Source organism: Geotrypetes seraphini, chromosome 3 (genome assembly GCF_902459505.1).
Source record: "Geotrypetes seraphini chromosome 3, aGeoSer1.1, whole genome shotgun sequence".
NCBI lineage: Eukaryota > Metazoa > Chordata > Amphibia > Gymnophiona > Dermophiidae > Geotrypetes > Geotrypetes seraphini.
The window spans coordinates 387,562,272-387,583,868 of NC_047086.1; the positions used below are offsets into that span (position 1 = coordinate 387,562,272).

The window sequence follows — 21,597 nt, forward strand, 5'->3', positions numbered from 1 at the left end:
TTGTAAGCCGCATGGCCCTGCAGCATATGAACTGTTGTTATCACGATTAATGTTGTTATAATCAGATGTACACTGCTATACTCTGTAATTCGCTGTCTGTACAATTTCTCTTTATTGTAAACCGCCTAGAAGTCGCAAGATTGTTGGCGGTATATAAGAATAAAGTTATTATTATTATTCCTCTCCTTCACCCCAATTCTTTCCACCATATGTGCAGCTTCTATCTTACCCACCCTCCCTCCCATCCCTCGTGCAGCAGGACCCTTACCCAGCTTCCCTCCCTCCCTTCCCTTATTCAGAACACTTGAGTGAGCACCGCCCGCCCCCCCCCCCCCAAGCACCCGCCATGCAGCCGAATCCCCATCCTTCCTTCTCACCCTCCCATTGGAAACCCGCCGCTAGCCTTACTTACCTCCCTAAGCAGCTTCAAGCTAGCAACACTCTAAACAGGCTGTCTTTAGCCTTGTCCGCTCGTCTCCAGGTCTAGCTTCAAACGCGTCCTCCGAGTCGCAGAGCAACAGCTTCCTCCGTAGTTTTCGACCCCACCGGAAACCGGAAGCTACGTCAGAAGGGGGGGGGGTGGGACTAGGTCGAGAGGAAAGCGCTGGGGCTGGAGGCGCGCGACTTGTGTGAGTTGCTGCTGGAGACCTCAAAGGCGAGTGTGAAGGTGGGGGGTGGGGAGAGATGCTGGACCGGGGATAACGGAAAAGAGGGAGAGATTTCTGGAGTACGGGATGAGAGAGGGCGCCGGCTCCTTGAATTTAGGTGTCGTGGGATTCGATGACTCCCCGTAAAGAATTGCATGCACTGGTTTTTTTTTCTTCATGATATGTTATACGACACCTAGTAGGCGCATGGGCCAGTTTAACTATTCGACTGGCTAGGCAGTCGCCTAGAGCATTTACTGAGCAGAATGCTAGGTTTTCGCCAGACTGGTGCAGGAGGGCTAGTGTTTCCCAAGTTTGTCCTGGAGTAGCCCCTTGCTAGTCAGGTTTTCAGGATATCCTCAGTGAATAAGCATGAAATTAATTTGCATATGCTACCTCCATTGTATGCATATTCATTGTGGAAATCCTGAAAACTTTGACTGGCAGGGGGGTACTCCAGGACAGACGGGAAACACTGCTTTAGATGAACTTTCATTGTAATCCTTACTTTAACTTTCAGGAGCCTGACCCCTCCCCCTCCCCAAATCCATCTCAAAATATACTCAAAAACACATTCATCATATAGCTTCTATATTAAACTATGTATTACAGCATATGTGTAATGAGGGCAGTTTTCAAAAGTCATTTACTTAGGTAAATAGGGTATTTGAAAATTGCTGTGTTCCCTTTAGATAAAATTAGTTCTTTGAATTAGTATGGAGTCAAGACCTATTTTACTATGATAGATACTGCCTGTCATGAATAATTGTGCATTTTAAAAAATATTTGCATTCATTGTGGGTCTACATCCACTCTGCCCTATGAGAACACGTCCTGTCTTATAAGTAGGTGCATTTTTTCTGTGGACCTAATTTTTATGCCTGCATGTAGCTGCACCTTTCTTCCTCAGGTGGAGGCATCGGGCACTGAGTGAGTGAGGAACAGATGCAGCTTGCCTGAGGGAGACTCCAGCTAGTTCAGCCCCAGACTCAGAAATGCTCACAGGGGGGCTTACTTAAGAGTTTGATTTGACAAAATTGGACATTCAAGAAAATAAAACAGGCAGCAAATTGAAAAAAAGCTATGTGGCGGATCCAACCCATTCAACATACTAGGCATGGGGAAAGTAACTTGCACTATCATATTACATCTTTCCATAGCAAAGCAGCAGATGAATCCAGAGACTAGTGGGTATAGCTCACATCGACCAGCAGGTGGAGATAGAGAACTGATTAACAGTTGGCCTTAAAGCCTGGTGTTCCTTCTGTTGATTCAGTTTTGCTCTATCTCCCAGCAAGGTGGGAGCTATTCTTCTAGCTCCGGGTCTCTGCCTGCTGCAGGATAGATTGAAGGGTGTTCCGTTAGGATTCCTCTGTTGAGACTAGTTCTCTTCAGTAGGTGGGGGTGCCTGGCTGATTGGTGCCGGCTTTGGGAGGTACACCTGGGCCCTCCCAGGTCCCTGCTCCACCCTCCCCTCCGTTGGATAGAGGGGTTCCTTTTCAGGTGCAGGATATTGGCTGGCTTCTTCATTCCAGTATAAAAAAAAAAAAAAAAAAAAAATGGAGCCTTCCTGCTAGTACTGAGCCGGGCAGTGGTTAACTCGGCTTCCAGTACATTTACCAACGATTGCCTGGCTTCGGGGGTAAGCGGCGGACCGGGTGAGTGTTTTCTTGGCCTACCTCGAGTGTGGTCGCGTTTCCCGGGTGCCGGGCGTCTTGGGGGGCGGAGTCGTCTTTCGGCGGCGTTCGCCGCGTGTGTGAAAAAAAAAACAAAAAAAAAAACCGCGTCGGAGCTTTTTGGTCAGGCCGAGGGGGGATGGCTGCAGAGGCTGGTCAGATGTGTTCGCGCTGCGGGAAGCGCCGAACACGGTCGGGTCCTTGCTCTGCCGGATGCTTGGAAGCACCGGCAGACGACCCGTTTTTGGCGGCTTGTGAGGCGGCCATGTCCCGGGTACGGGAGTCTTGCGCAATGTCCCCGCCGCTCGGAGTCGATGCAGGGTTACTGCAGGACTCGGCCACGGATGGCAAGTGTGAGGCGGCGGGGGCAGAGGAGAGAGCGCTGGAGGCCGGCGCGGCCCCTCCCCTCGGCGCAGAGCAGGGCGGGGGAGTGCCTCTTAGCTGGGGGGCATTTTCGCCCGAATTTGTGATGTTGCTCCATCAGGCATTTAAATTACAGAGCTCGCAGCCTACCCAGCCGGGGCTGGGGGCCGGGCGGTCCCTTGCGGTACCCTCTACCTCTACGGGGGGGGGAGGGGAAAGAGGCTAGACCCACTGCAGGGGCAGTAGGATCCCCGGGGCAGTCGCAGGGGGCTAAGAAGCGCAGGCTAGTGTCTGCGGAGGAGGTGGATATTTTGCCCAGGTCACCTTTCTCCCTGCCTGAGTCGTTGGAGGAAGGGGAGCTATTGGATTGGGACACGGAGAGTATCCCGGGTAGGGAGGGGGATGACCCGACGGCTATCCGGTTGTTCCATAGAGAGGAGCTTTCTTCTTTTATTTCAAAGGCTTTGCAGAGTTTGAACATTGCTCAGGAAGATGCCAAGGGGTCCGGTAACCCACTGATGGCAGGTACCCGTAGGCCGACTAAGGCCTTTCCGGTCCATGAGGCCATGCAGGAGCTGATATCGGCGCAATGGGAGGCGCCGGAGGCCAGTTTGCGAGTGGCAAGGGCCATGAGGCTCTTGTATCCGGTCGATCCGACCGAACTGGACAAGTTTAGGTTGCCTAAGGTGGACGCTCTGGTAGCAGCGGTGACTAAGAGAACTACCTTACCGGTAGAAGGGGGCGTGACACTTAAGGATGCTCAGGATAGAAAGATTGAAGCATCCCTTAAGATGTCCTTTGAAGTGGCTGCAGTTACCTTACAGGCCGCAATCTGCAGTTCTTACGCGGCGCGGGCTTGTCTGCAGTGGTCACAAGGAATGACAGATAATTTGCTGGAGTCGGGGGGTTCTATCCCTTCGGAACTGGCTGATTTGGAGTCAGGCTTGGCTTATTTGGCGGACTCATTGTATGATATTATTCGGGCGTCTGCGAAACAGATGTCTCTGTCTGTGGTGTCACGCAGGTCCTTGTGGCTCCGTCATTGGGCGGCCGATGCAGCGTCCAAGCTCCAGCTGGTGAGACTCCCGTTTAAAGGGGGTTTATTGTTTGGAACGGAGTTGGATAAACTGGTAAAGGATTTTGGAGATACCAAAACGCAGCGTTTACCCGAGGACAGGGCTAGGCCCCCGGTAAGGGCTGCATCGTCTAGACCGTGTTTCCGGGATGTTAGGCGGGCCAGGGCTGGTAGACCTTTTTCCAGGTCTGCATCTGGCCCGTTCTCTGCTTCGAGACCTCGGTTTCAGCAGAGAAGTTCCTTTCGTACGGCGAGACCCTCTTCAGGGCAGTCAGCCCGTACCCCAGCCAGTCGCCCTCCACAATGACGGGGGCTTGGCTCCCTCCGCCCTGCCCTTAGGGGGTCGGCTTTCGGCATTCCGGGCGGAGTGGGCCAATGTCACGTCCGACCAATGGGTGTTGGACCTTGTTCACGAAGGGTACAAATTAGAATTCGCCGCTCCCTTCGTAGATTCTTTCTTGGTATCCCCGTGCCGTGGCGCGGCAAAAGGATCCGAGGTCCGCAGGACACTTCAGGGGCTGCTCGATCTGGGGGCGGTGGTACCGGTACCCCCGGAAGAGGTAGGCCGCGGTATCTATTCCCTATACTTCATTGTACCAAAGAAGGGGGGGTCCTTCAGACCTGTGCTGGATCTCAAAGGGGTCAACAGATTCCTCAGCGTGCGCCATTTCAGGATGGAAACGGTGCGCTCGGTTATTGCGGCGGTGAGACCAGGAGAGTTCCTCACGTCTCTCGATCTCAAGGAGGCGTACCTCCATATTCCGATATGGCCTCCGCACCAGCGGTATCTGCGGTTTGCGATTCTGGGCCAACATTTTCAGTTTCGGGCAATGCCCTTTGGCCTGGCGACGGCTCCCCGCACATTTTCCAAAGTCATGGTGGTGGTAGCCGCTTTTCTACGCAAGGAAGGGATTCGCGTACACCCGTACTTGGATGATTGGTTGATACGCGCCTCATCCCGGCAGGAGAGTGTGTCGGTGACGCAGAGAGTGATCTCTCTCCTTCAGTCGTTGGGGTGGATTGTCAACTTTCCCAAGAGTGTTTTGTCCCCATCGCAATCTTTGGTGCATCTGGGGGTACGGTTCGATACGGCTCTGGGGAAGGTGTTTCTACCCCGAGATCGGGGGGAGAAATTGCAGGCTCAAATTCGCCTCCTTCTCGGGTCGCTCAGGCCTCGAGTTTGGAATTAAGTACAGGTGCTGGGCTCCATGGTGGCGACTCTGGAGGTGGTTCCCTGGGCCCGGAGCCACATGAGACCCTTACAGCAGTCTCTGCTCTCTCGCTGGTCCCCAGCTTCTATGAAATACAATGTGCGTCTCCAGTGGAGTCCTCGAGCAGCTCACAGCATGCGCTGGTGGCTCCAGGACTTGCATCTTTGGAGGGGCATGCCGTTGGCCACACCGGATTGGGTGGTAGTTACGACGGATGCCAGCCTGCAGGGCTGGGGAGCCCACTGCATGCAGACATCGGTGCAGGGAATTTGGTCTTCCCAGGAGGCTCAATGGCCCATAAACTTGCTGGAGTTGAGAGCGATCCGGTTAGCGTTGCGGGCATTTCAGGCCCTAGTTCACGACAGACCGACCAGGATCTTTTCGGACAATGTCACGGCGGTCGCGTATGTCAATCGGCAGGGGGGTACCCGGAGCCCGCAGTTAGCCGAAGAGGCAAGACATTTGTTTCGATGGGCAGAGGTGCATGTTCCGCTTCTGTCGGCGGCACACATTGCAGGGCACGAAAACGTGCAGGCGGACTTCCTCAGCAGAACTCTTCTCGATCCGGGAGAATGGGAGTTGTCGGCTCGAGCGTTCGGCCTGCTAGTCCGTCGTTGGGGGTTGCCAGAGATGGATCTCATGGCCTCTTCCCGCAATGCGAAGGTGCCTTGGTTCTTCAGCAGACGCAAGGAACAGGGATCGGAGGGGGTGGACGCATTAGCTCTCCCGTGGCCTCCGAATTCCCTTCTTTATGTATTCCCACCTTGGCCCATGATAGGGCGGGTGTTGCAACGCATCTCTCGCTTTCGAGGCAGAGTAATCCTGGTGGCTCCGGATTGGCCAAGGCGGCCGTGGTACGCAGATCTGATGCTGCTGTCGGTAGGCGAGCAGGTAGCGTTCCAGGTAACTCCGGACTTGCTAACTCAGGGTCCAATATTAATGGAAGATCCGGGCCGCTTTGGTCTTACGGCCTGGCTATTGAAAGGTCAAGGCTGAAAAAGAAGGGCTATTCAGAACGGGTGATTTCCACCCTGCTTAAGGCTAAGAGGATTTCAACGTCAGCCTCCTATGCGAGGGTCTGGAGAATCTTTGAGGCATGGTGCGGAAGACACGGAATTGCGCCTTTCCGTGCTTCTCTGCCAGCTATTCTTGCGTTCCTGCAGGAGGGCGTAGAGAAAGGGTTAGCATATAACTCTTTAAAGGTTCAAGTATCGGCCATTGCCTGTTACAGGGGCCGGGTGGCTCGCTCGGCTCTCGCATCGCAGCCGGACGTGGTGCGTTTCCTCAAGGGGGTTCAACATATCCGGCCGCCGGTTAAGCGAATTTGTCCTACTTGGAACCTTAAGCTCGTCCTTGGGAAATTGCAGGGGGCACCTTTTGAGCCCCTGTCAGCGGCCACGTTGAAAGATGTCACACTAAAGACAGTTTTTTTGGTGGCGATGGCTTCTGCAAGGCGAGTATCGGAGCTGCAAGCGCTTTCTTGCAGGGAACCCTTTTTGCGTTTCTCGGAGACTGGGGTGACGGTGCGTACGGTGCCGTCCTTCCTGCCTAAGGTTATTTTGTCCTTTCATGTGAACCAGTGTTTGTTCCTGCCATCCTTCAGGAAGGATGATTGGGGGAAGCGTTTTTTGTCGGTACGGCTACTGGATGTACGCTGTATGCTTCTCCATTATTTGGAGGTGACGAATGATTTTCGCCGGTCGGACCATCTCTTTGTCGCGTTCGCGGGTAAAAACAAAGGGATGGCGGCGTCTAAAGCGTCCATTGCGCGTTGGGTCAAGGACACTATTGCTTCGGCGTATGTGTTGTCAGGGAAGAAGGTACCGGAGCACCTTCATGCTCATTCCACTCGGGCTTTGGCTACATCTTGGGCGGAGTCCAGGGGGATGTCATTAGAGGAGATTTGCCGGGCGGCCACTTGGTCGTCAGGGAATACTTTTTCAAAGCATTATCGGTTAGATGTAGCGGCCCGTTCAGAGGCGAGTTTTGGCGCAGCAGTGCTGGCAGAGGCGGCATTGGCGTCCCACCCAGTTTGAGTTTGCTTTGCTACATCCCACTAGTCTCTGGATTCATCTGCTGCTTTGCTATGGAAGGTAAAATTATGGTCATACCTGTTAATTTTCTTTCCTTTAGAAGCAGCAGATGAATCCAGAGCCCCTCCCCAAGTGCACGGGCTGTGTGTAGGGTGGGTATGTCATTAGGGTAGCCGGGGCTATAGTTGGTAAGTGTATTCGTTCATGACTGAAAAAAAAAAAAATCAAAAATCAAATCAATTAAAATAAAAAAAGAGAGAAAATATCACTGGTATTCAGAAGCGAAAGACACATTTTTTACTGGAATGGAGTTTGTGGCTGCTCATTCTCCTTTCGGGATGCTTGGGCAAAGTGCATAACTGAATCAACAGAAGGAACACCAGGCTTTAAGGCCAACTGTTAATCAGTTCTCTATCTCCACCTGCTGGTCGATGTGAGCTATACCCACTAGTCTCTGGATTCATCTGCTGCTTCTAAAGGAAAGAAAATTAACAGGTATGACCATAATTTTACCATTCTGATTTCACTTCCTGGTATTGTGGAGGATAAAAAATGAAGATCTTGGTAATGAATGATTTACTGTATAACGCTTTGAATGGAGATTTACGTGTGTTGTAGATTTTTTATGCACCAAAACTGTTGGGATCTGGGAGGTAAAAATATCTATCATCCTAGAGCAGGGATGTCAAAGTCCCTCCTTGAGGGCCGCAATCCAGTCGGGTTTTCAGGATTTCCCCAATGAATATGCATGAGATCTATTCGCACACAATGAAAGCAGTGCATGCAAATAGATCTCATACATATTCATTGGGGAAATCCTGAAAACCTGACTGGATTGTGGCCCTCAAGGAGGGACTTTGACACCCCTGTCCTAGAGAAAGGTGATTAAAATGGTAAGGGGTTTGAACCAAAAGAAGTATGAGACTGGAAGACTGGCACTGTCTTTCCTATCAAGCAGCTTATTGCGACATTATTGACCAGATCAACATCTTATATAAACATTATAGAAAACTTAAGACTTCTTTTCTCCAAATTTTTGGCTAGTTAATTCTTTATGTATTATATTATCTCTGTATTTTCTCATACCATAATCTTTTGTTAACCACATTGAACTAAGGGTTATGCAGTCTAGAAATTCGTTATTATATTATGTTATGTTATATTCTAGAGCAGTGGTTCCCAACCCTGTCCTGGAGGAGCTCCAGGCCAATCAGGTTTTCAGGCTAGCCCTGATTATGCATGAGAGAGATTTGCATATAATGGAAGTGACAGTCATGCATATCTGCTCCATGCATATTCATTAGGGCAGGGATCTCAAAGTCCCTCCTTGAGGGCCGCAATCCAGTTGGGTTTTCAGGATTTCCCCAACGAATATGCATTGAAAACAGTGCATGCACATAGATCTCATGCATATTCATTGGGGAAATCCTGAAAACCCGACTGGATTGCGGCTCTCAAGGAGGGACTTTGAGATCCCTGCATTAGGGCTATCCTGAAAACCCGATTGGCCTTGTGGTCCTCCAGGACAGGGTTGGGACCACTGCTTTAGAGGAGAGGAGGGATAGGTGAGATATGATACAGATATTTAAATACTTGAAAGGTATTTAATGTAGAACCAAATCTTTTCCAGATAAGGGAAAATGGTAAAACTAGAGGGCATAACTTGAGGTTGCAGGGAGGAAGACTTGGGAGTAATGTTAGGAAATTCTTTTTAACAGCGAGGATGGTGGATGTCTGGAATGCCCTCCCGAGGGAGGTGGTAGAGAGGAAAATGGTGATGGAATTCAAAAATGTGTGGGATAAACACCGAGGATCTCTTCAGACTTGTACAGTTTGTGTCCCATATATGGTTATTCAGTGTAGAATGGACTGGGGAGGGCATCTATGGAAGCTCCACTGGCTTGGAGTATGGGGATGTTGCTGGCCAGACTTTACGGTAGATGTCCTGCAGGCAACGGGATGGTTGGATAGGCTGGAGTGAGCTTAGATGGCAACTCCAGCGGTTGGAACCTAGGACAGTATTAGGTAGAGTTTAGTCTATGGCCTAGAAATATCAAAGAAGAGACAAGTTAATTTAATCATGTATTTCTAATGAGAATAACTAATGGGCAGACTGGACCGTTCGGGTCTTTATCTGCCGTCATTTACTATATTATTATCTATATGTTGTCTTTAGAGCCAGTGAAATCATCAACAATACAGGAGCATATGATTTCTATTGCCTGGCCATTACAATGGAATGTTTTACTGAATGAACTGTGCACCTCGACAAATATTAATTTTGGAAACTTCCCCCCCCCCCCACACCGATTGGTCTTAAAATCATATATGTTGATAATTTTTTGGGTACAGAGTTTGTTATATGTGTGTAAATTGACAAACTAAAGCTGACAATTTACACACAACTTGTGTCTGATGGAAAATAACCTGCCCTAAAGATCAGTCCGACTTTTGAAAAGGAAGTGGTTGCCTTGTTTTATAACTCTAAAATGAAATTTTACTGTATTTTTAGCACAGAGATTTCTGGATTTTACAAAAATGGTCTTAAAAAAGAAGAAAGAAATTCAAGTTGATGCCCTAGTCCTTGATGATCCCATTCTTGAAGAACTTCTCTGTGAGCATGTTTTTTTTTATTTTTCACTTTAGTTTCTTTTTGGTTTGTCTAAAAGTTTATTGAATGTAATATATCTTTCTTTTCTGGAGACAAGAGGCTTAGCAGCTGTAAGCCCTGACTTATAAAAGACACTTTGTAGGCAAGTGCTGTTTACTATTCTGTCTCTAGTAGATGGTAATGGTTATTCCATGCAGTAGAGGACTGGTCTGTTGAAAGAGCTCCTGGGCCCAGTTGAACTGTTAGAGAATGACATGGTGACAGAATTCATCAACGTTCCCGTCTCCACGGATAACCGCGGGAAACCAACTCGTGTCCTTCTTTAGTGTCTATCTCAACCTCAGTCCTTCTACACAAGCATTCTTCAATGCAAGGCTTGAGGTCAGTAGTTGGGCCCACTCATACTCTGATTCTTATGTGAGCCTAGAGGATAATGAAGCAATTGTGACATCACTGATGTGATTGGCTCTTAGGCATTGGAGGCATTATGACATCACAATCTCAGCTCTGGAATGTTGCTACTTTTGGGTTTCTGGCAGGTACTTGTGACCTGAATTAGCAACTGTTGGAAATTGGGCTTGATGGACCTTCGGTCTGTCCCAATATGGCAACGCTTATGGTGTTATGTTTTAACCATCCCATGTCCTTCTTTAGTGTCTGTTTCAACCTCAGTCCTTCTACACCAGCATTCTTCAATGCAGGACTTGAAGGTCAGTGGCTGGGCCCATTCATACTCTGATTCTTCCCTCTCTCCTTAAAGAATGACATGGAGATAGTTTTGGGACGGGAATGGTGATGAATTTTATAAGAACGTAAGAATAGCCTTACTGGGACAGGCCAATGGTCTATCAGACCAGTAGCCCATTCTCACGGTGGCCAATCCAGGTCAGTAGTACCTGGCCAAAATCCAAGGAGTAGCAATATTCCATGCTACTGATGCAGGGCAAGCAGTGGCTTCCCCCGTGTCTTTCTCAATAACAGACTATGGACTTTTCCTCCAGAAACTTGTCCAAACCTTCCTTAAAACCAGCTATGCTATCCGCTCTTTACACATCCTCTGGCAATGTGTTCCAGAGCTTAACTATTCTCTGAGTTGAAAAAAGTTTTCCTCCTATTGGTTTTAAAAGTATTTCCCTGTAACTTCATCGAGTGTCCCCTAGTCTTTGTAATTTTTGACGAAGTGAAATATCAATCCACTTGTACCCGTTCTACTCCACTCAGGATTTTGTAGACTTCAATCATATCTCCCCTCAGCCGTCTCTTTTCCAATCTGAAGAGCCCTAACTGTTGTAGTCTTTCCTCATACGAGAGGAGTTCCATCACCTTTACAATCTTGGTCGCTCTTCTTTGAATATTTTCTAGCGCCACTCTATCTTTCTTGAGATAAGGAGACTAGAATTGAATGCAGTACTCCAGATGAGATTGCACCATGGAGCGATACAGGGGCATTATAACATTCTTAGTTTTGTTAACCATCCCTTTTTTAATAATTCCTAGCATCCTGTTTGCTTTTTTGGCCGCCGCTGCACATTGAGTGGAATGTTTCATCAAAGAAGAGACAAGTTAATTTAATCATGTTTACGATGATACCCAGATTTTTTTCTTGGGTGCTACTCCCCAAAGTAGACCCTAGCATCCGGTAACTGTGATTCAGGTTATTCTTCTCATTTGAATTTGTTCACATTAAATTTCATCTGCCATTCTAAGACTCAGAGTCATTCAAAATTCAGCAGTTCGACTGATTTTTGGGCTGAAGAAATGGGATCACATAAGCCCCTATTATCAAAAACTCCACTGGCTGCCCCTGGAGGCGCAAATTCTGTTTAAGTTCTCTTGTCTGTGTTATAAATCAATATTTGGTCTGGCCCCCACTTACCTAATTTCCCAGTTTAATCTGGCAAGTTCTATTAGGCCCACACGAAGAACACATCTGTTCACCTACCCAACAATAAAGGCCTACCACTACAAAAGATTCCTGGCCAGAACCCTCGCCTTCCAGGCAGGCAAATGGAACGATTGGTTGAGTAACGTTATCACGCACTCCTCAACCTACCTCAATTTTAGAAAATTGATAAAAACGAGTTTGTTCAATCGATTTGTAAACTAAGAATTTTATAGCACTGCAACTTCAACCATTAACCTTATGAACTATATAGCTTTCTACTTCTTCCATTATATAAGATTGTATAGATGTCTTTGAATTGTTGACCTCTTCGCTGATTGTCCAGCGCTTCTTGTTGTAGACCGTCTCAAACTTTTCATGGCTTTGGCGGTATATAAAAATAAAATTATTATTATTATTATTTGGACGCCTAGTCTTCCAATTTCTGAAGGTCCGCCTGCAATTTTTCACAATTCACATGCGTTTTAACAACTTTGAACAGTTCAGTGTCACCTGCAAATTTAATCACCTCACTCGTCATTTCAATTTCCAGATCATTTATAAATAAGTTAAATAGCACTGGTCCTAGTACAGACCCCATCTCATTCTCTATTCAGTTGAGCCTGAGCAATCAGAGTGAGTTCTAGGATCATGTCAAGGACAGAGTCCTTGGATACCTGGAAGAGTCCAAACATTTCACCATACCAGATGAACCTCATGGGGTTTGTTTTTGTCACTCTCCCCTTTAAAACAGTGCTGGGGGGGGGAGGGACAAACCAGACTGGCAGAGTGGTACTGTTGCTAGCAGCAGGAGAGGTCTCTGCGGGCCGCTGTCTCTTTGCTTCCCTCCAGTGCAATGCTGCGTCTGGAGCAGTGTGTATACGAATTCTTCCAAGCAGCCCTCGTATGACCAAGTTGGCATAGAGAATGGTTTGTTTGGAGATGTTGGTTTAGTGAAGGTATTGGCTATTGTGGGAGATGAGAACATGTTGCACCTGTGAGTAAACCAGTTTCAATTTAGAAAACAAGTAAAAACTCAGCTGTTTGTTACTGCATTTTTGTGAATTGTCTACCCCTGCAAATGTCTAGTTAAATATTTAGGTGTTAAAAATGACTTCTATTCTCCTGAACAGCTGCGAGCTTTCGTAAATCTGAAGAAGGGAACGTTTTGGTAATGGGAACATTTAGTTAGTGGTATTCAATGCTGTTAAGCAAGTCCTGCTTTATCATATGAAAATTAAGTTTCTCTTCACTTTTGGTGGAATTCCTCCTTCCGTGATTGGGGTCTAAGGAGCTTAAAATTTGCTTTCTTTTATTGTATTATGATTTCCTGTTGTATTACTGGCGCAAGAGCTAATTCTTGTAATATAATTTGAAATTTGATAAATAAAATATAAAAAAATTAAAATAAATCGTTTGGCATGATTTTCCTTTGAAGCCATGTCTTCTAACCCTTTGGTGCACTCTCACCTGGAGTTCTGCGTCCAGCACTGGTCGCCGTACACGAAGAAGGACACGGTACTACTCGAAAAGGTCCAGAGAGGAGCAACTAAAATGGTTAAGGGGTTGGAGGAGTGCCGAACAGTGAGAAATTGGAGAAACTGGGCCTCTTCTCCCTTGAAAAGAGGAGACTGAGAGGGGACATGATCAAAACATTCAAAATACTGAAGGGAATAGACTTAGCAGATAATGACAAGTTGTTCACCCTCTCCAAGGTAGGGAGAATGAGAGTGCACTCTCTAAAGTTGAAAGGGGATAGATTCCGTACAAACGTAAGGAAGTTCTTCTTCACCCTGAGAGTGGTAGAAATCTGGAACGCTCTTTTGGAGTCTGTTATAGGGGAAAACACCCTCCAGGGATTCAAGACAAAGTTGGACAAGTTCCTGCTAAACAGGAACATACGCAGGTGAGGCTGGACTCATTTAGAGCACTGGTCTTTGACCAAAGGGCTGCCGCATGAGCGGACTGCTGGTCACAATGGACCGTTGGTCTGACCCAGCAGCGGCAGTTCTTATGTTTTTATATTGGATTCCAGAAAACTTCATTATCCTCTCCTTGAGCAGCGCCTCCCATTATCTTTCCAACCATTGAAGTAAGGCTAACTGGCCTCTTCTCTGTCTCTGCTTTGTGAAGAGGGACCATATCTGCTGTTCTCCAATTTTGTGGAAACTCCCCCGTCTCCAAGGATTTATTATGCAAATCTTTAAGAAACATGCCGGAACCTCTCTGAGCTCTGTTAAGATTTTGGACTTTAGCCGAAGAGTTATCGGTGTGAAGTGGTGTGCTAATATTTACTCTGAATTGTTCTTAGCGTTTGCAGATGCTGAGGGGCAAAATCTGGCTTCCTTGTTGTTGCGCTGTGTGCAGCTAACGGACGGAGTTCAACAAATTAACTGTATCAAACAGGTATGACTTAATTTGTAATTATCCTGCTCTGATCTTTATACTAATTTTGAAGTGCTTGGGACTTGACTTTTGAAGGACGTTCTCCCCTTTTGTATTGGTGAGAAAGTGTTTAGAGAATGAATCCAGTCCTATTTGCTTGTAAACTTAAGGTTTTATTAAGTATCATACAATATACAGTACTCCCCCCCCCTGATATCCGCGGGGGTTCTGTTCCAGGTACTCAAGCATTTTTCCCTGTCCTGCTGGGCTCACAATCTATCTAATGTACCTGGGGCAGTGGGGGGATTAAGTGACTTGCTCAGGGTCACAAGGAGCAGCGTGGGTTTGAACCCACAACCTCAGGGTGCTGAGGCTGTAGCTTTAACCACTGCGCCACTCTATAAATCCAAATGTAGTAAAAGTGAGCCAAGTATAGGACAATCAAGCCATTGTGACATCACTGATGAGGTTGGCTTTTATTGGTGGAATGAGGCATTATGACATCAGGGAAAGGGATTGAGACTTGCATACTGCCACACTCAAAGTGGTTACATACAGGTACTTCAAGCATTTTCCCTCTCTGTGCTGACGGGCTCACAATCTCTCTAATGTACCTGGGGCAGTGGGGGGATTAAGTGACTTGCTCAGGGTCACAAGGAGCAGTGTGGGTTTGAACCCACAACCTCAGAGTGCTGAGGCTGTAGCTTTAACCACTGCGCCACACTCTCCCAGAGGGAAAACGAGCACCTGCTGCATGTCAGTCACGGACAGGTGCCGCTTACAGAATCGCAGCTAGGAAGGACCCGAGGCCCTGGAAATGTAGGTCACGGTTCTACAGGCCTACATATCTGGCACCTTAGGGTCCTGGTGGAATCGTGACCAGCGGTGCCTAGTGACGCCAAAGTCTGGCGCTGCCCCCAAAACACACTCGGTATGTTTGCATTCCATTTCTGGGCTTTGGCACCGGTTCCAGAGGGTACCTAATTTATTTTTAATGTGTTTTTAATTGGTTTTTAATGGCACAACCAATTATTGCGCCATTAAAACCCTTTCAGCAATCTTTGCAGAATCAGGCCCTGAGATACTAATCTAATCTTTGATTTTTTTTATACCGATTCATCCCAACAAATGGGCTCGACTCGGTTAACAAAATATTAATAAATTATACAAGAGATTAGAACAGGAACTATGGACTCCTTTTACGAAGCCGGTTAGCGGTTTAACGCATGTAATAGCACATGCTAAACTGCCGGATGGGCTAGCCGCTACCGCCTCCTGTTGAGCAGACAGTAGTTTTTGGGCTAGCGCGGGGGTTAGCGCGTCATTAAAAATTACGCGGCTTCGTAAAAGGAGCCCTATAGAGTTTTATCCTTTATGATTGATTTGAAAAAAAAAAAAAGGATCATTAGTACCGTAACTTTCTGAAATAAATATATCTTCAGTACTTTATGAAAAGTGGGTAGATGAGAGAGAACTTTTAATTATAGAAGGAAGGCCATTCCAAACTTTTATGAATAAAAAAGAAAATATATATTCTGTAGTGTTTTTATCACAATAAAGGGAGGATTTGTACCAAGCTTTATTTTTACCTGACAGCTACGTCTAGCTGCTTTGGGCTTCCAACTTCATTATAACCTAACTGGGAGTTGGGCACTAGTAGTCTTTTACCCTTGGGCATTCTGTCACCTCCCATGTAGCCTAGTTGTCAAAGTTACCATCCTTGGTCAGAGACTCCAGATAGTAGCAATTCAAGCCAGAACACATGCATGTGGAACCAGGCCACACTATTATATGATGACTAGGGCTCCTCACTTCCTGGAGAAGCTTCAGTTTGTAAGAAATAGATGTTGGCTTTCATTACAAATGAGTACTGGTCCATACAGAGCCTTTAATGTTGACCCTATGTATTTTGTTGACAGATCATGCCTTTGCTGATTAAGCTGAGTGAAGAGTCGGAATGCAGTCCCATGCTTTGCTGCTGTCTAGATGCTCTAGTGGTCATGTATTTTTCAGTGGACTCTAAGAACCCCTTGAAAAGGGTGATGTCAAGGTACAGTGTCAAGCCAAACTGATTGACTCATTTTGCTATTGTAGTAGCTCCTCTTCAGTATCATGACTCACCTACAATGAACTGAAACCTCGGCATTTTATTTTATGTGTAGGAGAGATGTTGGTGGTCAAGCTGTTGCCAGATTGGTTGTTGCATTCCACGTGTTCTCATTTTGGACACGCTTGTTGCTTGTTTCAGTTATATTCTTGACGCAATCCTCACATGGCAACCTCCATTTACTTCAGCAGCATAAATAATTTAATTTTACTGGGTTCGTATTTTAAGAATAGTAATAGTGTTAATTGTAACTCCCTCTATCACGGGATTACTCAAAAAGAAATTCACTGGTTACAGCTTATCCAAAATGCAGCTGTCAAACTCATTCACAATGCAAAGAAATATGATCACGTCACCCCGCTTCTCCATGAGTCACACTGGCTACCGGTCTCCCATCGCATCACATATAAAATTCTTTTGCTCACATTCAAAATCAAGTCGACCCATTGTCCACCTTTTTTAAACAAACAGCTCATCCCTTATGCCTCTCCTTGAGCCTTGAGATCCGCCGACCAGAACCTTTTAACCGTTCTATCAATCAAAGAACTTTTCTACACTCGTAATACCAACTTCTCTGCCGCTACTCCTACCCTCTGGAATGCTATGCCATCACACCTCAGTCTCGAAAATTCCCTTGACAAATTCAAATCTAAACTTAAGACCTTTCTATTTCAGCGATTTAAAAAAAAAAAAAAAAAAGCCTAATGCAGCTTCGTAAAATGTGGGATAAATAAACTAAAACTAGTTGGATATTTTATTCATTTATTTTTAAGAATTTGGCTTTAGGATTAACCTTGGTGTAGCTGATGCTTATCACGGAGCAGAGAATGTACATTCATCTCTGTATATCCTTAGTACATCACATAGGACCTTATATATTAAAGCAGGAGAGGGCAAACTTTACGGTAGAGCATGGGTGTCAAAATCCCTCCTTGAGGGCCGCTATCCAGTCGGGTTTTCAGGATTTCTCCAATGAATATGCATGAGATCTATTAGCACACAATGAAAGCAGTGCATGCAAATAGATCTCATGCATATTCATTGGGGAAATCCTGAAAACCCGACTGGATTGCGGCCCTCGAGGAGGGACTTTGACACCCCTGACGTAGAGGTTCCTCATTAATATTGGTAGTATCCCTAGAACTGGAAATGTGCACAGCTCCATAGACCTTCTGTAATAAATAAATAATATAACTGGTGATGGTCACATTTAAAAAAAAAACAAACCCGCTGACTGCTATCAGCATTTTTAATTTATTCTCAATCTGTCTTAATGTGGCTTATTTTCTCCATCACACGCATGCCATGATTTGTCATTTGTCTACTCCTTTAAATTGCCTGGTTTTGTGTAATGTTGCTTTTGTTTACATTTTAGTTCACTGAATGCCCTTCCAGACCAATTTAAAGCAGAAGCAGTGTACAGGTTTACCAGACACCTTAGGGAAGAACTTGGGCGCACCGACGCACATCTGTTTAGAAATGTGATTAATAATCTTGCATCTTGTATGGACAACTTCAGCATAGGTATTTCATTTTTTGTATAATCACAGCTAAAATCTGCTCATTGTTCCTTCATTAAAAATTATTGGCACTAGACGTCACGATATATACTCGGTGATGGCTCCTCAGACCTGGAATACCCTACCGCAATATATAAGGGATGAAAATGACCTCAACCGATTTAAAAATAACTTAAAAACATTTCTTTTTAAAGACACATTTAACCTTTGAATCTTAAATAAAGTAGAAAACATCTCTGAAAACAAAAAGGTAAAAAAATTTTTTTTATATAAGAAAATTAATTTTATTACCTTCCCTTATGTTCTTTCCATTTACGGTTTTTTCGTTAATCTAGCTTAACACCAATTTTGTAACTTTACCCCTTTTTTCCTTCTGTATCCAAGTTTGTCAGTACGTTTGTTCACCTCGCCCATTTTAAATAGTATGTTAATTTTGTGACTTACTTTTATATTTTGGTTGTAACTCGCTTAGTAAATTATGGATAAGCGATTTATCAAATATAAATAAACTTGAACTTGATTATTCTATTTGAATACTCGGTGCGCTAGCGTTTTTTTAACGCACGCACAAGATTAGCGCGTGGTATAGCGCGCGCTAGTCCAAAAATGACCACCTGCTTAAAAGGAGGCGGTAGCGGCCAGCGCGTGGGGCATTTTAGCGTGCGCTATTCCACATGTTAAGGCCCTAACGCACCTTTGTAAAAGGAGCCCTAAGTATTTAGTGGGTAAAGACATTTTCACCAGGGTAGATGCTTTAAAACTTTGCATAGATGGCTTTATCAGAGGAATACAGGCAGAGTGCAGTGCTGAGAGTAGTGCTGTTTTCAGTTCTCAGTGAGGGCCTTTTTCCACCACAAAACTGGTGTCTGTATTTAAGGAGGTATAGCCCCTGACGAAACCAAGAGTGAAACGCTTGGGCAGCCTTTCCTTTACAGCACTTTATGCACTTTACAATCTATATAGAGCCTGTTTACAATTAATTTCTAAAAAAATTTTTTTTTGCATATGTCATCTTGCCAAGACCAATGATGAAAACACCACCCCAGCAAGGGCACGAAAAAGTTAATAAGTAGTGCCTTGGTGTTTGAGGTCTGGCATAAAAATTTACTTGATACAAGTTTTGTCTTCAACATTTTGTATTGGTTTATTGGACATTTCTTGATTTTCCTCGTTTAGTTGATTTGTTTATCAGAATTGGGCCATAATTGTAATTTTACTAAGACATGTTGATGGCAAAATTAACATGTCTGTTTGTTAAGGTCTTTTCTTTTTAGCTTTTTTTTTTCCCCTCATGTTTTGTACATTAATAATACCTTAAAAAAAAATCTAAAAAGAAAAGCCCTTAAAAACGAATGTGTCAATTTTGCAATTAGTGTGCTTTAGAAAAATAAACTGGTTTAGCACAATATGAGTTTATTTTTACACAGATGTGCAATTTGTGCATGTTATATGCGTGAATGCTTTCATACATAGAAATATGATAAATCATGCACTGGATATCAATTACTTAAATGAACTGTAATATAATTTCCTTTTTTTATTTTCTTTTTCACAGGTACAGCTTGTGTAACAGATGTCTTCATAGAAGGTAAGTTCCTACCGGATAATGTACACTGTTATAATCTAGAGATATTTGCCAACAGAGAATCTCAGGGCAAATAACAACTGAGGGCAAATAACAACTATTTATTTATTTAAAGTATTTTTATAAGAATATAAGATTTGCCGCTGCTGGGTCAGACCAGTGGTCCATCGTGCCCAGCAGTCTGCTCACGTGGTGGCCCTTAGGTCAAAGACCAGTGCCCTATTTGAGTCTAGCATTACCTGCGTATGTTCTATTCCAGAAGGAACTTATCCAACCTTTTCTTGAATCCCGAAGGGTGCTTCCCCTATAACAGCCTCTGGAAGAGCGTTCCAGATTTCTACCACTCTGGGTGAAGAAGAACTTCCTTACATTTGTATGGAATCTATTCCCTTTTAACTTTAGCGAGTGCCCTCGTGTTCTCTTCACCTTGAAGAGAGTGAACAATCTCTTTTTCTCTTGAAGGTTTCGATCATGTCACCTCTCAGTCTCTTCTTATCGAGGGAGTAGAGGCCCAGTTTCTCTAGCCTCATTGTACGGCAACTCCTCCAATCCCATAACCATTTTTGTCACTCTTCTCTGCACCCTTTCGATTAGTAGCATGTCCTTTTTCATGTACGGCGACCAGTGTTGGACGCAATATTCCAGGTGGGGGCGTACCATGGCTCGGTTCAACGGCATGATAACCTTTTCAGATCTGTTTGTGATCCCCTTCTTAATCATTCCTAGCATTCTGTTTGCCCTTTTCGCTGCCGCACATTGTGCGGACGGTTTCATTGGCTTGTCTACAAGTACTCCCAAGCCTCTTTCCTTGGGGGGGGGGGGTCTCTCCGTGTATAGCTCCGGACATCCTGTATTCGTGCATGTGATTTTTGTTACCGACATGCATCACCTTGCACTTATCCACGTTGAACCTCATTTGCCATTTTGCGGCCCATTCCTCGAGTGTGTTTATGCCTCGTTGTAACCTGCTACATCTAACAGTTCTGAGTGGATACAGTAAAACATACATAATGACAGACCATCATTAACCTAAAACAGATTTCATCACAGAGATGATCAAATATAAATACTATTGATACACATGTTGTTCCATTCTTATTGCAACACTTCAGGCCATGCTTTTGGTTTCCATATTTACTATCCTCTCCAGGATGTTTTTTGAATTCCATTATTTTGTCTACTTCTAGAGCAGGAAAGGTGATGGAACTAGAGGATATGAATTAAGTTTGTAGGGGGGGCAAACTCAGGAATAACATCAGGGAGTAAGTTTTACAGAGAGGACGGTAGATGCCTGGAATGTCCTCCCACAGGAGATGGTGGAGACGAAACGAGGTAACAATTAAAAAATGCATAGGATAAATACATGGAAGGCATGGAACCAAACAAGCTTAGCCTTGATTAGATGACAACACCAGTAATTGAGAAGCAAAGCCAGTGCCGGACAGGCGTCAACAGACTGTGACGATTTTGGCTGGAGAGATTTGGAAGGACTAAATTTGGAGCTCTGATGGCAGCTTCAGCAGTTGGAGAACAAGGCTAGAGCTGGGCAGATTTCTACAGTCTTGTGGCCTGAAAATGGCAAGGACAAATCCAAGATCAAGTATGCATAGATAGTATAGCTTGTTGGGCAGACTGGATGGACTGTTCAGGTCTTTTATCCGCCATCATTTGGAGAGCGGCCTTCGAGGTTCGCTACAGCCGGCCGCGAACCTCAGCAGGCCGCTTTGAACAGGAGCGGCGGCGGTTGGTGCAGGAGGGGGGGAGTCGGTGACGTGCAGGCCGCTGTGAACAGGCGTGACAGCGGCGGCAGACCCATGAGCCCTCCTCCCGCCATCTGCCGCCAGCGCTGCTCCGTGTCGCCCGATGCGCCAAACTGGCGCATGCGCCTCAAGCCGCGGCCACAGATGGACACAGCACACATCAGGTCCCCACATCCTCCTAAGTGCGCATGCGCTCTTAGAGGATTATTATTATAGATAAGAACAGTGTTTTCAGATGGAGATGACCTTATCAGTATCTGCAGACAAAGTCAAAAGACATCAGTAATATTGCAGTCTGGCCTGATTTGAGGGAAAATTTTACTCAGACTGAGCAATCCACTTTCTGCCAGTGCAGTTCTTGGACACCTTTTTAGCTATGCTGGTTTAATAATGATTCACAAGCACCCTTGCATGAGTGATGGTCATTTTCAAAATTTAGTTTTACTAAAAGCAAAGTGGATTGAATTGTAGAGCAATAAAAATTGTTGGGATTACTCAGAAAGTATTATTTTAGGCAATAGCTTTTTTTTTTTTTTTTACTTTTATATAAGCAATTTTTTAATGTGTTCTTCACTGTACATAAATATTTAAAAAAATACATGTATTTTTACTTGAGTACTTTGACCAACACTGATTGTATTGCTATAATAAGTTGATAAATAAACTACACTTCCCCCTCCGTATTCGCAAATTCTGTATCTACGGATTCACTTATTCGCGGTTTTAAATGAAAAAAAAAATC

At 45.2% G+C, this 21,597-nt stretch overlaps 1 protein-coding gene across 4 annotated transcripts in view; it reads left to right on the top strand.

Moving 5' to 3' along the window:
* The first annotated feature begins 590 nt into the window (after positions 1–590).
* Positions 591–21,597, top strand: part of THADA (THADA armadillo repeat containing) — a 538,115-nt gene continuing 517,108 nt past the window's right edge. For all 4 annotated transcript variants that reach the window (XR_004538762.1, XM_033937269.1, XM_033937270.1 and 1 more), the window contains exons 1-6: positions 591–655; positions 9,518–9,619; positions 13,810–13,904; positions 15,803–15,933; positions 17,366–17,514; positions 19,066–19,098. Coding sequence is in view for 3 of the 4 variants with exons in the window: in XM_033937269.1 (XP_033793160.1) it covers positions 9,544–9,619; positions 13,810–13,904; positions 15,803–15,933; positions 17,366–17,514; positions 19,066–19,098 (484 nt within the window). In the remaining variant the exon portion in view is untranslated. The remainder of the gene's footprint in view (positions 656–9,517; positions 9,620–13,809; positions 13,905–15,802; positions 15,934–17,365; positions 17,515–19,065; positions 19,099–21,597) is intronic.